Source organism: Hyla sarda, chromosome 1, assembly GCF_029499605.1.
Source record: "Hyla sarda isolate aHylSar1 chromosome 1, aHylSar1.hap1, whole genome shotgun sequence".
Lineage (NCBI taxonomy): Eukaryota > Metazoa > Chordata > Amphibia > Anura > Hylidae > Hyla > Hyla sarda.
In genome coordinates this window covers 112,570,804-112,589,181 of record NC_079189.1, presented here as the reverse complement: position 1 = coordinate 112,589,181, position 18,378 = coordinate 112,570,804, and the positions used below count along the sequence as shown (strand labels likewise).

The following is an 18,378-nucleotide window of genomic DNA, read 5'->3' as shown; positions in this document are numbered from 1 at the left end:
GAACAGTGTAGGATAGAATTCCTCCATTCTTGCATGTAATGTGTATAGCCAACTTATCACTTACCATTGTTTTCTGCATCAAAATGATCCTAAGAGGCAAAGTTTAAATCCCAAGGGTCTCTAAAGTAACATGGATTCAATTTAACCCCAATGATGTTTCTATAAACAATGGTATTATGCTTTGTAGGATAGGAGCTATCTATTATGAATTCATGAGTACCAGGATAAAATTCAAAAATAAAAATCTTTGTCCCACAAAGCCCATATAGGAAAACCTTTTGCCCCATGTCAAATGCACCCAATGGACCCAGATGTCAAATGCACCCAATGGACCCTTACACTTTTGTCACTGGATCTTTAGTTTGGCACACAAGAAATACACTCTGTATATACCGTATACTTATCTAGAGTCAGATTTTTCAGGTAGTTATTCCCAATATACCACTTCTCCATTCCCTGGGGTGCAGAAAGCAGATAGTTGGTGCTTGCACTGTACTTTACCTGTCCTGTATGTTCCTGTGACTTGTGAGGAACAACATTCTTTCTTACCTTGACAAATAAAATACAGGCAATGGTGAGAGGAACGATCTGGCGCTTGCAGGACTAGGGTTAGGTATTGTAAACAGGAGAGGTAATGCTGGGATCCCGGAGGGACGTGGATATGGGCGGTGCTAAGTCTTATAGAAGAACTAATGCATGGAACAGAACAAAGCAAAGACTGCACACACCATCCACGTATCTTTATTCAATCTTGTGTAGGCATTCGTCGGAGAACACGGGGGTGCCCCTGCCTTGTCCGCCGAATGCCTACTGAAGATTGAATATAGACAGAAGGATGGTGAGTGCAGTCTTTGCTTTGTTCTGTTCTATGAAATAAAATACAGGCATTTCAGATTTGGTAAAAATAAATCAATCTGTTTTTCTGAAGCACATTTTGTAAGCCATAAAAAAACCAGTGTATATAGATAAAGTAAACATATACAACATGAGGACCCCACCTAACAATTCACTAATAGTTAACTGCAGAGTCAGACAAATCTGAATTATAGGTTTCGAGTAGAGTTGGATTTTAAAAGATCTCATGGCTGTTGTTGAGATGAAGAAAATTCTTAGAGAATATTTCCAAGTTTAAGAAATTCAGGCACTTTCGAGAATAAACTACACAATCTTTTCAAATGTAAATGTAGTATTATGGTTATATTCTGAGGTAGACAATGTTTCAGGCCCTTCAGCACTGAATAGGAGATAAAAGCTTAATCTAGAAAAGGTTATTTCAGCACATTTTATTGTGTTTTTCTGCTCCAGCTAGAGGTTCTTACCATTGGGCAGGTTTATGATGCGGGAATTTTACACTGAACCACCCGAGGTAGTGAAGCAAGGAATGATACCATGAATCACCTCTCAGAAAGCTAGTATGTACATAACCTGAAGTTTTCTGTTCTCTCTCTCCCAGTAGCCTTGCATCTGTAATTCGAGGCCAGGTTCTCACAGCTGATGGAACACCGCTCATCGGAGTCAATGTGTCATTTCTGCATTACCCGAACTATGGCTACACGATCACACGCCAAGATGGGATGTGAGTGCATATGCTCATAAATTACAGGGAGTGCACATAATAAAAGAAGGAAATGTCATGTTTTATTACATTGCTCTTTCATTTACAGGAAAACTTTTTATTATGTAATTATTAGAAGCCCTTACGATGGCAGACACCTTCAACGTTTGTGTTATCTTTTATATAAAACTCTATGCAGACGTATGAGCGACTGCATATTAAATCATATCTACTACTCTGGGCTGCAGATTTCAACCCAAATAGTAAAAGTTTACATAAGCTCATAATGTTCCTCTTCATAGTCAGTATCTTGCTTGGTAGTGCAGCAGATTGTTCTCCATAGCTGCTCTTTGTACTGTAACAAAATAGGCAGCTGCAGCCATACTTCTATAATGAAGGGGTGTATAGCATTGTCTTCTGGTGGCATGCCTGAATACTTGCAAACTACTTCCTGCATTCTCTGCCTTTCCCTTGTCTGTCAATCCTATGCATGTTAACATCATATTCATGCCTTGGGCTTCCCATGTGTCTACATAGTACTGCACAAATATAAGGCATTGCTAGCTTCATGTATTTCCCAGTATGCATAGTCTGTAAATTCAGCAATGAATGGTAGAACTGGTCCTATTTTGCCAAATCTGAGGTATTTTCACCTATGTATTCTTACATATATTGATATAAATTGATTTTGGAAAGGGTATCCCCACTGAAAGTAGTTCTAAGTGTGACCTTATCTTCACATGTCACTGTTCTATGTCCTTAGTGCTTGAGCACTATTCAGAAGGGAAATGTGTTATCAGTGGCAATGGGCTTTTACAGCAAACATGTTATAGGGTGTTGGTTGTAAAGTTAATAACAATATGGATGTTTGCAAAGACCTGAGAAAGCACTGTAGACCATCAGTTGAGAGAGTTGTATATGGTTATATTAGAGTATGATATTCGGCCAGTGGATATCCACTACAGATACAAAATTAACAATGCATAAACTAACAATATGTACTATTGTTGTAACAACCTGTATATGGCATAGCATTCCAAACATATATATTCCATCTAAACAATAGTGTGAGCGGATAATTCAATCAATATTATAATTATTCAAGAGAGCGGACCCATTTACTGGTGACGTTAAAGATAAGTCCTTTTGTCCCATTATTTTGCGACAACTTTAAAATTATCCATTAATTTATATACATGTTTCACATTTCCTTCCTCGACATCATTGATCCGGCATCCATATTTAATTATATGTCACATATTGATACATGTATTCAATTTAACGTTGTTAGCGAGCACCGAGTTATACATGGTTCAAAAAATAGGCTCAGAAATCCTACCCTTAGGCTGCCTTAAAGTCCCCAGGCTCTGTTCTTGAGGTTTGCACATACAATCTGCAACCTGGCTTCTTTCTGGATAGAATTGTGCTGCATCCTTTCTCGTGTCTCTAGGCTAGAACGAAGATGATAAAAGCAGATAAGTACTAAATTAGAAATTTTGCTGAGATGCTTGTGGTTCTGGGAGCCCTCTGCCAGATGCGATGGAATGAAGTTGGACCATTGTGGCCTGCAAACTGCATGTCTGGAGTGATTTTCATGTTGATACAATAAAGGTTATCATCTACAGGAAAATAAATCAATATTCTTTAAGCCCAGCAGAGCTGTTTTGTCCATGCCGCATAGTGTTTTCTTTCATTACAAGCGCTGCATCTGCCGGGTTTGGTGTCTGTTTTTTTTTTTATTTGCATTGTGATACTTTGTTACTAACAGGAACTTGTCAGCATCAGCTTTAAGATTCTATTGTATTAAACCTCAGTGCTATTTCTTTACTCTTCCAGGTTTGATCTGCTTGCTAATGGTGGTGCGTCTCTAACACTTATGTTCGAAAGAGCTCCATTCCTCACTCAGTACCACACTGTCTGGATACCATGGAATGTTTTTTACGTCATGGATACGCTGGTGATGAAGAAAGAACAGAATGAAATACCTAGCTGCGACCTGAGTGGGTTTGTCAGACCGAACCCTGTTATAGTATCATCTCCTTTGTCAACATTCTTTAGATCATCTCATGAGGACAGCCCTATAGTTCCCGAAACGCAGGTAACATTTCCCAATTGGAATTTTTACGTCTTTATTATATATAGCATTAAACTTTTCTAAAAGATTAAATTGACCTTGAGTTACTTTATAAAATCTAATAATGTCTTGCATAAGTAGCAATTCCCTAACTTGTTGTCAGGCCTCATGTATATGGCAGGTCCGTGAGCATGGAACTTGTATGGAGGCCCATAGAGTTTCTACTAACTTTATGTCACAGCATGGTGTTATGGGTACTATATCATAGCTACTCTAATATGCTTAAACCAGAGTGAACTTTGAACATTGTTATTAAAATAACAATAAAAAGTATTGTACAAATGTAAAGCATTTGAACAATACAGCAGCAGGACATGGATAAGCTAAAAGTGCAATCCCATCACCTGAGACTAGTGCCCAAACTAATGTGATCAGACGGACTGCCAAACATTCCATTCTAGAAGTCCTATAGCCTTAAGCGGGACTTCCAGGTGGGACGTCCGGCAGTCAGTCTGATCATATGACTTTGGGCACTAGTCTCGGGCCCCGCGATTATACTATACTTAAAGGGGTATTCCGGGCAAAAACATGTTATCCCCTGTCCAAAGGATAGGGGATAAAATGTCTGATCGTGGGCGGCCCACTGCTAAGACCCCCCCGCGATCTCCCTGCAGCACCCACATTCAATGCAGGTGCTGAATCTCCAGTTTCGGAAACCTCCGGGACTGGGGACATGACGTCACATCACGCCCCCTTCATTCATGTCTATGGGAGGGGGCGTGGCGGCCACCACGCCCCCTCCCATAGACATGAATGGAGGGGGTGTGGTGTGATGTCACGTCCCCAGTCCCGCAAACCCGGAGGTTTCCGAAACTGGAGATTCAGCACCCGCATTCTATGCGGGTGCTGCACGGAGATCAGACATCTTATCCCCTATCCTTTTGGATAGGGGATAAAATGTTTTTGCCTGGAATACCCCTTTAAGAGAGAGATAAATAACTTAACTTTAGGTAGGTGTAGTATATCAGGCGCTCTAGAGTTCTTGTTATTCTATGTCTGTAGAATAATTGAACCACCCACTTCTTCATGAAAGCTTTTTCTCATTGACAGTAATAGGGAGAAAGCTGTCAGTCAGTAATGGAAGGGAGGGGGAAGCTTATGATTCTTGGACTTTTGGCGTGCACAGTGCTTGGTGTGGGCTGCACCTGATGATCTGTGATTTTATATAAACTACACATATAATGATAACAAGGGGACTGATCAGAATACAACTCTAATGAGCTACCGAAATTCCCCTCAATATCAGAGTTTACGGCTATGCGGTCTTATAATTTATCTGCAACATAGATAAAGTAATAAACGTTATTAGGACATACAATTTGATTGTCCAAGGTAATTCTAGCCCAGTTATTCTGGCAATACTTCACCCAAGTCTTTTGATAAGTTGGACGGACTTAGCTGCTAGACATGCAGGTGGTGTTTACAGAGCATGGAAATGAAATAATGGCACCAGTCAAATAGGCTGCAAACAACCGCAGGAGCCCTGGGAAGGTGTAGAATGGTTGTTTAGCAGGGTCAGTACTGGGAAAGCATGTCAGGAGAAAATAATCAGGCAGAGGAATAAGTAGAAACAGTTCAAAATATAGAAACCAGGAGAGAACGTACAGATTAAGAGGGGGTTACCAGGTACACAGTATAAACATCAGAAACCAGACAAGCAGTAACAGCGGTAGCATGCAGAAATAGGAGCCAAGTGATTACTCTTGGTAAGCGCCTGTCCAAATTCAACACTATTCACCAGAATTGGATGCTGAGCCAGCACGCAGATTCATGGATGGGCCAACCAGTCCTGAGCAATGACAGGCTGGTGGCCATGGCAACACTTTGACACCTATGCTTAGCACCACCTCCATGTTGTGCGGAGCCGTGATCATCTCGGAGAGCAGTGTCATGGATGAGTTCCATATGAACAAGTGACCCGCTACCGAAATCTGTTGACTGGCATAACACAGGTTCCCTTTAAGGTCATGAAATGCAGGCGTTACCATAATATGTGTACATTTTTAATATAGCCCACATAATATAGTCTCATAGATGATGAACAATGATGATGAACAATGATGTAATCGTTTATCCTTTGTCAGGCATTATGTCAGACTTTTAGATCTGGAGATAGCGCTGTCGCTCCCATAAAAGATAACAATGTAAATGCTTGTGTGGTATGATTCTTTGTTAAAGTGTTTCATAATACAATCCATAACTGTCAGTACAGGTAAAACATAGTTACTGATGTAGCACACACCAATATAGCAATAGGGAGCTGCTGTCATCTCTGAAGATAATTGCATCATTCTTATATGCTAATTATCTTCCCTAATCAGCTGATAACATAACAGCAGTGCCTTGTTTTATATGATAGTGACACAGGGTGTATTAATATGGAGAGCGCTCATTATAGGTAACTTGTTTTATTAAAACTAATGCAAGGAATCATTTTATGTGTATTAGAAGCCTCCTCTGATTCACATGATGTGAATTAAGTTAATTTGTTCCCACCTTTACATGGTCATGTCATCCTAATCAGCCTCTAATATCTTTACTTTTCTATGAGTTTATAGAGCAAATTGGAAATATTAGACACTTGTATGGAAAAAATGTGCATAAAGTTATTTAGCATTAGCCCACAGTGAGAGTTGCTATACATGTCCTTGGTATACACTGTAATACTTTACATACAATGTGGTATTTTACTGAGCATAGGCATGGAAAGGCATATAATCATCTACTGGTCAATACATTCACTCTAAGAGGGATTTTCAAGTATTTAAAACATATTTGTGGACTATCCACATGATCATCTTTTTTGTAGAACCACGACACCCGCACTAAACAGTGAACACTTTGTTCATTGTATTGTCGCTACACTGGGTTACTGCAGGTAATGTCTAATTTTCTTTAACTGGAGCTGAGCTGCAGTAACCTTGCATGGCCACACAATGAATAGAGCTCCATTCACTATATAGAGTGGGGGCACCATGGTTCTGCCAAATAACTCATTGTCGAGTGTCGGAAGCCCACTGATCAGATATTTATGGGCTATCCTGAAGATAGGCCACCATTAAGTTTTCACTGGAAAACTCTTTAATGGATTTCCCAACGTTATATTTCAAGACATATCAATGTGACTGGTCATAAAACATCAACTTAAGAGTTACAGAGACTTTTACGTATCCAAATGATAGGCTATAAAGGGATTATAGGAAAAAAAATACTTTCAAGAAAATGACTTTAAGATGAATGTAAGCATTTTTCCTACATTGCAGGAGGAAAATGAAGCTAAGAGTCACTGCCATGACCTTAACTTTTCTAAACATTGCTATCTACATTTCTCTCTGGATGGTCTGGTTATTAGGAACTCCCCCTATTGAGATGGACATTATATGTTTATTCAGTTACATGTCAGCTGAATAAACCCAAAACACACAAAATACATCCCATGGAGGTTTTTGTAGAACATCCCTGCAGGCCTTTAACACAGCTTTGGTAATGGAGGAGACCCCCAACTTTCTATTTATAATGACCCCATGTACCATACATACATACATGTAATAACAATAATACTACGCGCAGTATAAGCACACTCTAGTATTTTTTTGTGTCCTTTCTGTTCCATTTTTTAAATGTTTGTACAGTCTTTACCTCCTAAATATACAGTAACCGAGCTATCAAAAAGGCTGTAATTTCTGTTTGGAGCTTTCAGAGACTTTAGACAGATTTTTATTCCCGCGTCTTTAGTGATTGTATTCAGGACACAGGATCTACCTTCAAAAGAAGCAGTCAAACTGTGACAGTTTTATGCCATACACCAGGACAATTTACAAGTGGAATCCGGCTCTCATTACTGAACCCGTTCATGTGACCGATGTGAGCCAATGATAAGGCAGCGCTGGTGAACACATACTTGCTCTCAGCATGCCTGACTGTTCATAAAGTGCACCCTGTCTGTGAGTAAATTCCATTTTACAGAAAGATCACAGGGGAAAAATGAAAAACTCAATCTTGTATTTCAAAGATTCTTGAAGCATAAATACAACAAAGTGAAAGATACTGCAGCGATGTATAACATGTACCAGCTTATCACAGCCATAGTTCTGCTCTCATACCATTTTTCTCACAGTATAACATATGAAAATGAAGACAAACCAAGTGTTTTTTTTCTAAATAATGAACATAGTCACGTGTGTAATAAAATAAAGTAGAAATGTCCAGCATCCCATGGCAACCAACAAACCCGACCCTTCTATAGATATCTGTGGATGGAGTAAAGCTAATTGTTCTTTTATTACGATGGGTTAATGTATGTTTACAGAGCTGCCAGCGGTTCATTGTAAAAGAAGACTTGGCTACTGACCAGTAGCATCTAATCACATAATGGGTGGTATTGTCTGAGTAGGCCTTTGGGTACTGGGATTCCCATCACACTTGCTAAACTTGGCCGTAATTTAGTCTTAGGCATTGTAAACACTCTATAACGGTAAATATTTCTTGTTTCCTGTAAACCCATCATGGGAACACACTTGCATTGATTGTGCAGAAAGTGGTTACTACTGCTGCCTCTGCTTATATTTGGGACAGAGGTGGACATCCACCTGTTAGGAAACCTTACTGCCCAGGAGAACATTGACCTATATGGATAGCAAGAGCCTAAAACATTTCAAGAGGCATGTACTGGATATCCTGGATAAATTGTATCTTGATGAATCAATTATGTAGAGGTTACATCCCATAAGATCTACCCCTGGCCCAATAAGAGAGCAGAGGGCATACAACAAAATCAGATTAAAAAGAGGATAGATAGATAGATAGATATGAGATAGATAGGTATGAGATAGACAGACAGATAGACAGACAGACAGACAGACAGACAGACAGATAGATAGATAGATAGATAGATACAAACAGTGAAAGCAGAGGCAGCACAACCAGATGCAGTCCAAAGTGTGTAGGGGTTCCGGCAGGCGAGACACATGGTCCCAATCGCAGACCGTGAAGATAGATCCAAATAGAAATGATTCTTTCAGCACGCCCATAAAGTGCAAAGCAAATAGGTTTATTTACCCATGTGGACAGTACAACGTTTCAACAGCATCAAGCTGCCATTCTCAAGCATGCTTGAGAATGGCCATGTGATGCTGCTGAAACGTTGTACTGTCCACATGGGTAAATAAACCTATTGGCTTTGCACTTTTTGGGCGTGCTGAAAGAATCATTTCTATTTAGATAGATAGATAGATAGATATATAGATAGATATGATATAGATAGGCAGACTGACAGATAGAGATAGATAGATAGACAGATAGCAGCAACAGGAGAATACAGCAGCACACTGCTAGCACAAAGATATAGATAAAACATGAGTATACATGAGTATATAGATAGAACATGAAAAGTTATACAGCTGTAATGCAATCAATGAAAATATGAAATTATGAGCTTGCAAATTTGGCGGCCAAATAGCTTGGACCGTCCCACCACGGTAAGGTGACCTCATTCTGGGACGGTCCCTACACTATTAATATGCCTCTATGTGAACAGCTCAGCAGGCATTGCAAGATCTGAAACATCCAAGGCACCTTTTATACACCTAATAGAGGTGGGTGGGGAATCAATAGTGCTGGCCAACTTATTCTTTGGTTGTATTACACATACGGGGGAGTGGCTACCTTCATGTTGGCTCTTGCACCCCACCCACCTCTATTAGGTGTATATAAGGTGCCTTGGATGTTTCAGATCTTGCAATGCCTGCTGAGCTGTTCACACAGAGGCATATTCACAGTGTAGGGTCCGTCCCAGAATGAGGTCACCTTACCGTGGTGGGACGGTCCAAGCTATTTGGCCGCCAAATTTGCAAGCTCATAATTTCATAATTTCATATTTTCATTTATTGCATTACAGCTGTATAGCTTTTCATGTTCTATCTATATACTCATGTATACTCATGTTTTATCTATATCTTTGTGCTAGCAGTGTGCGGCTGTATTCTCCTGTTGCTGTATATTTAGCCCAGCAGCCTGCACCTGTAAGCCAGGTCTATATTATAGTTTGGAATCAATAGTGCTGGCCAACTTATTCTTTGGTTAGATAGACAGATAGATAGATAGAAAGAATTATATTGGCATCTTTAATAAATTGGAGAATTTCAAAATACAGAACATTACCCATAACTTGTTTCTTGGAAAGTTCTCCTAGAACCATCAAGTATTAACTATTTTATGCTCCTAAATACAATATTTTGGGTTGAAACTGATCTCAGCAAAAGAATGTATGAAAAAAAAAAATCCAATATCTATCAGTGTGTCCAGTCACCAACCCCCTCTTGTAGTATTGAGTTATTTAGAAATCCCAGCATATACTTTTAAATTTAGCTAATTATTTCTAACATTCTCCCAAAAATAACAGCAAGTCAATAGAACTGCTATGCTATATAGCACGTTCATGCTATTCCCCTTTGTATTCTGTATCTTGTATTTGGTCCGGTTCCCCCTCCCATCTGGTTTACTCTCCTATTTTTCTGCTGAAGTATAAGAATAGTAGAAGCATCGGAGAATGTCATTATATGTATGTACATTTTTTATAAAACAACTGTAGGGGAAATCTGTAGATTACAGGCAGCTGTTTTATTTAAGATCCGACAGTGAGATGAAAACCTGACAAATGAAAATGCTCGGTAATAAAATGTGCGAATGACATAGGAAAGCACACTCTCCCTGCCAAAATATTCCAATAAAAAGGAATGTCTGAAAGCTCTCCCATGGGAACCCTCCCAATTCTTATTTTGTGCATATCAAACAAGCAGCGCTTGGTGGCTTAGCAACTATAAATGCTAGTCTTTCTTTGTGTAGGAATCTTATTATAGATTGTAATCCTGTCATTGCGGCTCGAAGGGAAATAAAGGTGATTGGTTTAGTTGCCAGATCTGAGTATGTAAAAGTCTGAAATCTCCATGACTAATGACGGCACGGAACCTTCAATCATAGAACTGTAGTTAAAACGTCTGTCACTTTCCCATTTGGAAAAGCCAAACCTTTCGCAAAAGAGCAGCGATAACAGAGTGAGCAATGTGTGGGAGCCTTTTATGTATCCTCCACGTGAAAAGAAAAGCAATAAGTAACCAATCCTAGTTTGATAATAACCGACCAAGACATAGATCACATCCATTGGAACATCATCAAAACCGACAGCTTTACAGGAGGAGATAAGTCGTTCGGTTAGCTAAAATCATTTGGCATAATTTACGGGGATGAGTCACACCAGAACATTCCTCAATATAGAACTTGTCAGACAAAATAGCCGCCGAACAAAGAACCAGACGAGGCAAAGACGTGTTCCTTAATGATGCTCATATGCTAAATGTGTTCCAGATTGGGCTTTTTGTGTTTTTGCCATTTAGAAGTTATACCATGCAATGTGGCAGGAATACTGGTTACATGACTTGTATAAGCTAACTTCAGATCTTAAAGCTTTAGAGGGAGATTTATCAAAACCTTTACAAAGGAAAAGTTGTTGAGTTGCCCATAGCAACCCATCAGATCACTTCTTTCATTTTTGAAAAGGCCTCTGAAAAATGAAAGAGGTGATCTGATTGGTTGCTATGGGCAACTCAGCAACTTTTGCTCTGGACAGGTTTTGATAAATCTCCCCTTTGGTGTCACTTGTAAAAAAAATTTGACGTGTCATCCAGATATCAAAAGTTTAGATCACACTGGCTCCCAGTAATGGCTGGCTGAAGTGCGTGGCAGCACTCTTCACTCCATGGCCAGACTCTTTCACTTTATAGACTAGTGTTTCCCAACCATGGTGCCTCCACCTGTTGCAAAACTACCACTCTCAGCGTGCCCAGATAGCCAAAGGCGCCCGGTTGGGAAACATTTTCATAGAACTAATAAAGTGAATGAGTCAGAACATATTGACAGCCGGGGAGTGAAGCGCACACTACCATACACTTCTGCCAGCTATTATTGTCAATCGATGTGAACTAAACTTGTCTGAAAGACATGGCAAAAGTTTTTACTCAGGACACTAATGCTTTAAAAGATACCCTTCAAATTTTTTTTTTTTTTAGAAAACTTTTGACATGTCTAGTGAAAAGAAGCACATGACTGAATGCTGCTTTGCCCCACTTTCTGTGCACATGCCCCAAGACAGCCCCATGGACTTTAATTACAGTATGATGCTGCCATGTAAAAAGATTTAGAAGAGAATGCACTTAGTGCAGTCTTCTAGCGACTCGTTCAAGTGAATGGTCAGGTCTGAACACCCAGACCCCAAAAGAACAAAACTTTTGACAATTCCCTTGGACATGTCAAAAGTTTTGTGAAAACTTAGTCATTCTTAAGGTTTAAAGCATACTTGTCAAATCCCACAAAAATAAAATGAATCCTAACCATGTACATCTAATTTTTATGCCTATATAACCTATATATTTTTTTTAAATACCTTTTTTCATTAGCTCACAGTGTTAGAAATTCTCTTAGGGGAAGTGGACGTGTCCCTTGTGGTGGTTGGGGGTGATAGGTGTGTCTGCTCATGCAGCCTTGTTCATGACTCATCTCTTGCCTATGACTGATGGACAAGCCTAATGCTGCTGCAGGACTGGTTAGTGTCCCAGTAGGTATGGGGACCCCCGGCGGCACAATTTTCAGGGGCCGTTTTCTTTATTAAATATTAAAAAAAAAAATTAACCAACCATGTTTCAAAAAGTCTTTCATTTACATCAGTAACAACATATCAAAAGTTTTAGGATCTGACAGTGCCCATTTAAGTAGACAAAAGGTGCTATGACATGTAATGCAAAAGCAGTCCTGAATATAAGGGAATTGGTGGTACAGTGACATTACGAAAATTTCAAAAACGTTCAACATTAAACAGTGAAAATCCATTGTTGGCCTATCCCCAGGATAGGCCATTAATAGTTTATCGGTGCAGCCTCAGTGCCCAAATGTAAAGAGCCTTGGCTTTGTACATTGAGTAGTGGTGGCTCCAGGTTACTGCACTGCATCTCCTATTGTCATCTGTTGCTCATGTTACCATCCTCTACCCCAAGGTTGCCTTCTCTTTCTTGTAATATAATTGTAATAAAGGACAGTCCATTAACAGCTGCTTTCAGTGCACAGTAAAATGTGCATGTAGACGTATCGTGTATCTTGCACTTACCATGTCATGGAAGCAGTAAAGCAATATTTAACATTTATTGTATGGCTTATGAAGTTATGAAGTAGAAGGATTGTTATCTCAACTTGGTGAATCCACTTACAGTACAGTGCATGATTCATTACACATTCATTTAGACAGGACAAAAAAAGAAAAAAAGGGAAAAAAATTATATATATATATATATATATATATATATATATATATATATATATATAGTGTAAGGTATGTTGCAGTTCTCATTTTGTTTAATGAAAATTCAGATGCTGTTTAATATGATATTACTTGCTTATATTGCTATTGTTTAATACCAGCTATTTTATCTTTTTTTCCTATATCAGGTACTTCACGAAGAAACAACCATTCCAGGGACAGATTTGAAACTATCCTATCTAAGTTCAAGGGCGGCCGGCTATAAATCCGTTCTTAAGATTACAATGACCCATTCTGCAATACCCTTCAATCTAATGAAAGTTCATCTTATGGTGGCAGTAGTTGGAAGACTGTTCCAGAAATGGTTCCCAGCCTCCCCTAATCTTTCTTACACCTTCATTTGGGATAAGACGGATGCTTATAACCAGAAAGTCTATGGATTATCTGAAGCTGTCGGTACGTATTTCTATTATAATATAACAGTAATATTTATTTTAGGAATTCTGTCAAGCAGAGGTTGATTTATGGCCATGTAAAGCGGAAGGCTGGCTTTGCTGCAGTCTGCACATTTTTCTTCTTTTTAAGCAGCAATTTAAATATTTCAGTGACATTTAATTTAGTAGAAATCTGTGTCATTGAATCTTACGTAGAACTGGCTGGTTTATGACTTAGTCTTACTTAAAGTGTGTGCTCCTTCATATATCTTTCTGTAAATTGTCATTCATCATTTTGTGCAAAGACTTACCATGCAGACCATGCAACTTCCTTAGAATGAAAGGACGAGTCCTGGCTGGTCCAATCCCTTTAGCTAGTAGGTTCTGAAAAGAAAAGGCTTAGAGAATGAGTCCAAGTGTTATGAAGTGATAAACAAACACTGTGCCCCTCTGTCTTGAGTTGCCATCTTTTAGAGTGCCAATAGATTAACTTCACACAGTCATGACCAAATGCCAACATCTCTGTGGTTAGCAGGTTCTACCTTCTTTTTCTGCCTTCAGACTTGTTTTATATCCTACATGTGCAGCAGCCTAGAGGGAGCAGATGAAGAACTGTGCGATAGCTGGGACCTGAAGTCCTCTGCTCGTCAAGGTTGAGATAGCATTGGTCATACTTGTAAAGGGCTTCCACAGGATTGTCCTATGCTATGTGGGCTAACACAGTGAAAAAGGGGCTGCACTGTAGGTGTTGGTGGTAGAAGTCCCCCCCAGATACACCCTGTAAGATGTCTGAAGCAATGGTGTTTGGCTTGTCCTTGATGATTTAGCGCAGAAGGAAATCATATAGGGGGAAATTTATCAAAACATGTGCAGAGGTAAAGTTGCCCAGTTTCCCATAGCAACCAATCAGATCGCTTCTTTCATTTTACAGAGGCCTTGTTGAAAATGAAAGAAGCAATCTGATTGGTTGCTATGGGCAACTCAGCAACTTTTCCTCTGGACAGGCTTTGATAAATCTCCCCCATAATGGGTAGAAAACACAATTTTGCTAAATGGAGGCACTGTCTCTTTTACAGTATAAAAGTGGAATGTTTCTGGAGCGAGGGTAACCCACAAACTGAAGACCACTGGGGTGTCTGGAACTTGTGATATCCCCTTCAACCCATGTTCTTTCAGAAGCCCCATGGGGGAGATTTATCAAAACCTGTGCAGAGGTAAAGTTGCTGAGTTGCCCATAGCAACCAATCAGATTGCTTCTTTAATTTTCCACAGGTCTCTTTAAAAATGAAAGAAGCGATCTGATTGGTTGCTATGGGCAACTCAGCAACTTTTCCTCTGCACAGGTTTTGATAGATCTCTTCCCATGTCTGTTGCAAATTAACCATATAGTAGATGGCATTTAACAATTTGTTCAAACTTTTAGACAGAAATCGGAGTGTTTTAAGCACAGACAAAATGTGATCTTGGGGTAATAAATCAATCTATTGATGAGAAAAAACTGAACAGCAATACAAAATCCCCATTAATATTGTAAAGGCACAGATAAAATATTAAGTCAGATGACAAATCTAAGGATCACAGCTCCCGCCATTAAGGAGCAAACTGCTATCCCGGGTGATTGAGGTGTGACGCTCTGATGAACCTGTATCCCAGAGCAATGGAGATTAACCAGGCAGACGCAGCAGAAGTGAGAGATGACAGGGCTGGCGCAGCTCATGACATGCTTTAACTAGGGGAAATATGTAAAAACACTGCAGGGTTGCTGCAGTTCATCACAGAAGGTGTTAGAATTCACGGTGTTTGCACAGAATATTATCTAGGATTCAGTAATCAATGTTATTTTATTGTCCGAACTTGGAAAAAAAGCTAAACAATTTAAGCTGGAAGATATTATATAACGCTGCTGCTTGGATTAAAGGGGTATTCCGGGCAAAAACATTTTATCCTTTATCCAAATGATAGGGGATAAGATGTCTGAACGCAGAGGGCCCGCTGCTGAGACCCCCTGCGATCTCCCTGCAGCACCCACATTCTATGCGGGTGCTTAATCTCCAGTTTTGGAAACCTCCAGGACTGGGAACGTGATGTCACGGCACGCCCCCTCCATTCATGTCTATGGGAGGGGGCGTGACGGCCGTCACACCCCCTCCCATAGACCTGAATGGAGGGGGCGTGGCGTGACGTCACGTCCCCAGTCCCAGAAACCCGGGGTTTCCGAAACTGGAGATTCAGCACTCACATAGAATGCAGATGCTGCAGGGAGATCACGGGGGGTCTCAGCAGCGGGCCCCCCGTGATCAGACATCTTATGCCCTATCCTTTGGATAGAGGCTAAAATGTTTTTGCCTGGAATACCCCTTTAAAGTTATAGTTATAGCTCGTGTCTTATTAAAGTCTGGGATTTCCCATTCAAAGACATTCTGTCCGCCAAAAAAATGTATATAACACAAAAGAGATCCAAAAAGGTCCCGTTATTTTCTGCCTGTGGTGTGTGCGGATAGATGCAATGGCATATTTAATCAGGATGGCTTTCTTGTTAGTTTTGTTACTTTAATAAAAATGTCTAAAAATCGTAAAAAATGTATAATATAGTCCTAAGGATATGATATCTTAAAAGAAATATCTTATTAAGCAAGCCATTTTTTGTATCTAAGATAAAAAGTAAAGTGGGTGCTCTTAAAAATATCCGACCTATGTGTTTCCATGGTTACTAGCTACAAACAAATATATTTAGTGTGATCCTTCAGTCATGTGGAACTGATTTCCATGTGACCCCTGCTTCTTACTAATAGAGAGAGAGAACTCTATAAATAGGTGTGAGCAGAACTTTTAATGTCTGGCTATATTCATGTTCTAAATATTATTCAGGATGAATGACAAGAAAATAGGAGTAGGAGTGAGCTTCACTTTGGGCCTTTATTTTGGAAGGAACAAATAACAATAGTAAGTTTCAGCAAATTATCAAGAAAAACAGGTTTGCAGACAATGACAAAATATTTTTCGGTTACCAAAAAGTTTTAAGGAATATTATTGATTAATATTTGTATTGAGTAGGAGAATTGGATATTATCTTGATTTAATAAGATACTCATCCATCTTCACCAAAAATTCCCATTATGGTAAGTTCACATGGATGGATCTGTTCCCGCTATAGGTTTTAGTTATGGTAGATTTTCTGCAGTGAGAATTCAGCTGTGGCTAAAACCCGCAATGGGAAACTCACAAAAGATCCGCTCGGGTGAACACTCCCTTATATGGTTCAAGTTTTCAGAAGCCTTAAAGGAAATCTGTCACATTGAAACTGAAGTCTAATTTGCAGGCATCATGTTATAGAGCAGGAGGAGCTGAGCAGATCGATATGTAATTTTTTTTTTGAGACAGTTCAGATAACTTGTCATTAATTCATATAAATGTCTGCTCATTCTGTGCTATGTAGTCATGTGGGCGGTCCTACTCAATGATTGAGAGCTCTCTGTGTATAAGTGTTCATATAGAGAGAGCTGTCAATTACTGATTAGGATCCAGAATGAGCACAATAGTCATGTAGGCTGACCTACTCTCTCTATATGCACACTTATACACAGCTCGCTGTCAATCACTGAGTAGGACCGCCCTCATGACTACTTAGCCAAGAATGAGCAGAGATTTACATGAAGTTATTCTGGAACTTTTTGTGCAAAACTATGTATCAATCTTCTCAGCTCATCCTGCTCTATAACATGATTCCTGCAGATTAGACCATATTTTCAACATGACAGATTCCCTTTAAAGAGGTACTCCACTGGCCAGCTTTCGGAACATTTAGTTCGGAACTCTGTGTGCATGCTGTGGGGGTTGGCCACACACCCTCAATGCAGGTCTATGGGAGGGTGTGTGGGAGCTGTCACGCCCCTACCATAGATTGCATTGAGGGGGCGTGGCCTTAAATCATGAGGGGGCATGGCCAACCCCGCAGCGCAAACACAGCGTTAGGAACTAAATGTTCCGAACACTGGCCAGGGGAGTACCCCTTTAATTGACTAATCACACATACAGTATCCTGTGCATATGTGATGCGCAAGAGTTGTAGGCTGCAGATTTCAATGTAAACTAAATAACTGAACACAGCATAAAATCTGCAGCTTTAAATCCTGTGCATCAAATATGTGCAGGATACTGTACGTGGATAGAACATAAAGGGTTTTTTATCTGATCAATGAGGGGCCCCAGTAATCATGAGAATGGGGTTATTATGTCTCTGGATCACATAGCACATGCTAAAGGTGCTCATACTTTTTAGATAACAGATGTTCAAACATGCCGTCTAAAGCAGTGGTCTTCAAACTGTGGACCTCCAGATGTTGTAAAAGTGCAACTTTCTTCATGCTGGGAGTTGTAGTTTTGCAACATCTAAACCACTGGTTTAAACCCAATTACCAGTTTCTCTAGATGAAAAAGTTGGTGAAAATGCCGACTTCTGCAGGTTCGGCCGACTGTCTAAAGGAGTGGTCTCCAACTGTGGACCAGACAGCTGGCTGTCAGGGCATGCTGGGAGTTGTAGTTTTGTATTATCTGGTGGTCCACAGTTTAAAGACCACTTGTCTAAAATGTATGGCAGCCTTCTGACTTTCCCCCAACAGATGCATTCAAGATAGGGAGGGGTTTAGTATATTTAGGAATATAGGACACATTATTACCCATCATATACTACCTTGAACTAAATTGTAGGGTAATTAATTTCAATTAATACAGATATATATGGCTTACGCATAAAAGAAAAATACAAATCAATTGGGTGTAATGTTGTGAAAATGAATCGCTGGTGTGGCCACTTAAATGATCCGATTATCCATGATCCACGCTCAGTATGTTACACCGCCTCATATTTATCTCATTACCTCTGAAAAGTGGGTCTTGGTGTATAAAATGATATGGTATTAAACAACAAATGTATGTAAGTATAGCACGCTTG

The 18,378-nt window shown here is 39.7% G+C and overlaps 1 protein-coding gene and 1 long non-coding RNA gene across 22 annotated transcripts in view; one reads left to right on the top strand and one right to left on the bottom strand.

Moving 5' to 3' along the window:
• Window positions 1–18,378, top strand: part of TENM3 (teneurin transmembrane protein 3) — a 2,657,329-nt gene that overhangs the window by 2,525,013 nt on the left and 113,938 nt on the right. For 14 of the 21 annotated variants that reach the window (XM_056560421.1, XM_056560526.1, XM_056560513.1 and 11 more), the window contains 3 exons: window positions 1,454–1,576; window positions 3,392–3,653; window positions 13,182–13,449. In XM_056560421.1, coding sequence (XP_056416396.1) covers window positions 1,454–1,576; window positions 3,392–3,653; window positions 13,182–13,449 — 653 coding nt within the window. The remainder of the gene's footprint in view (window positions 1–1,453; window positions 1,577–3,391; window positions 3,654–13,181; window positions 13,450–18,378) is intronic. The other 7 variants (XM_056560500.1, XM_056560498.1, XM_056560485.1 and 4 more) reach the window with 1 other exon arrangement.
• LOC130357807 (uncharacterized) lies at window positions 2,548–14,325 on the bottom strand. Its single transcript, XR_008889282.1, has 3 exons — window positions 13,970–14,325; window positions 13,739–13,811; window positions 2,548–3,006 (listed from the first exon to the last, which is right to left on the bottom strand). It is a non-coding gene; the product is annotated as an uncharacterized LOC130357807 (long non-coding RNA).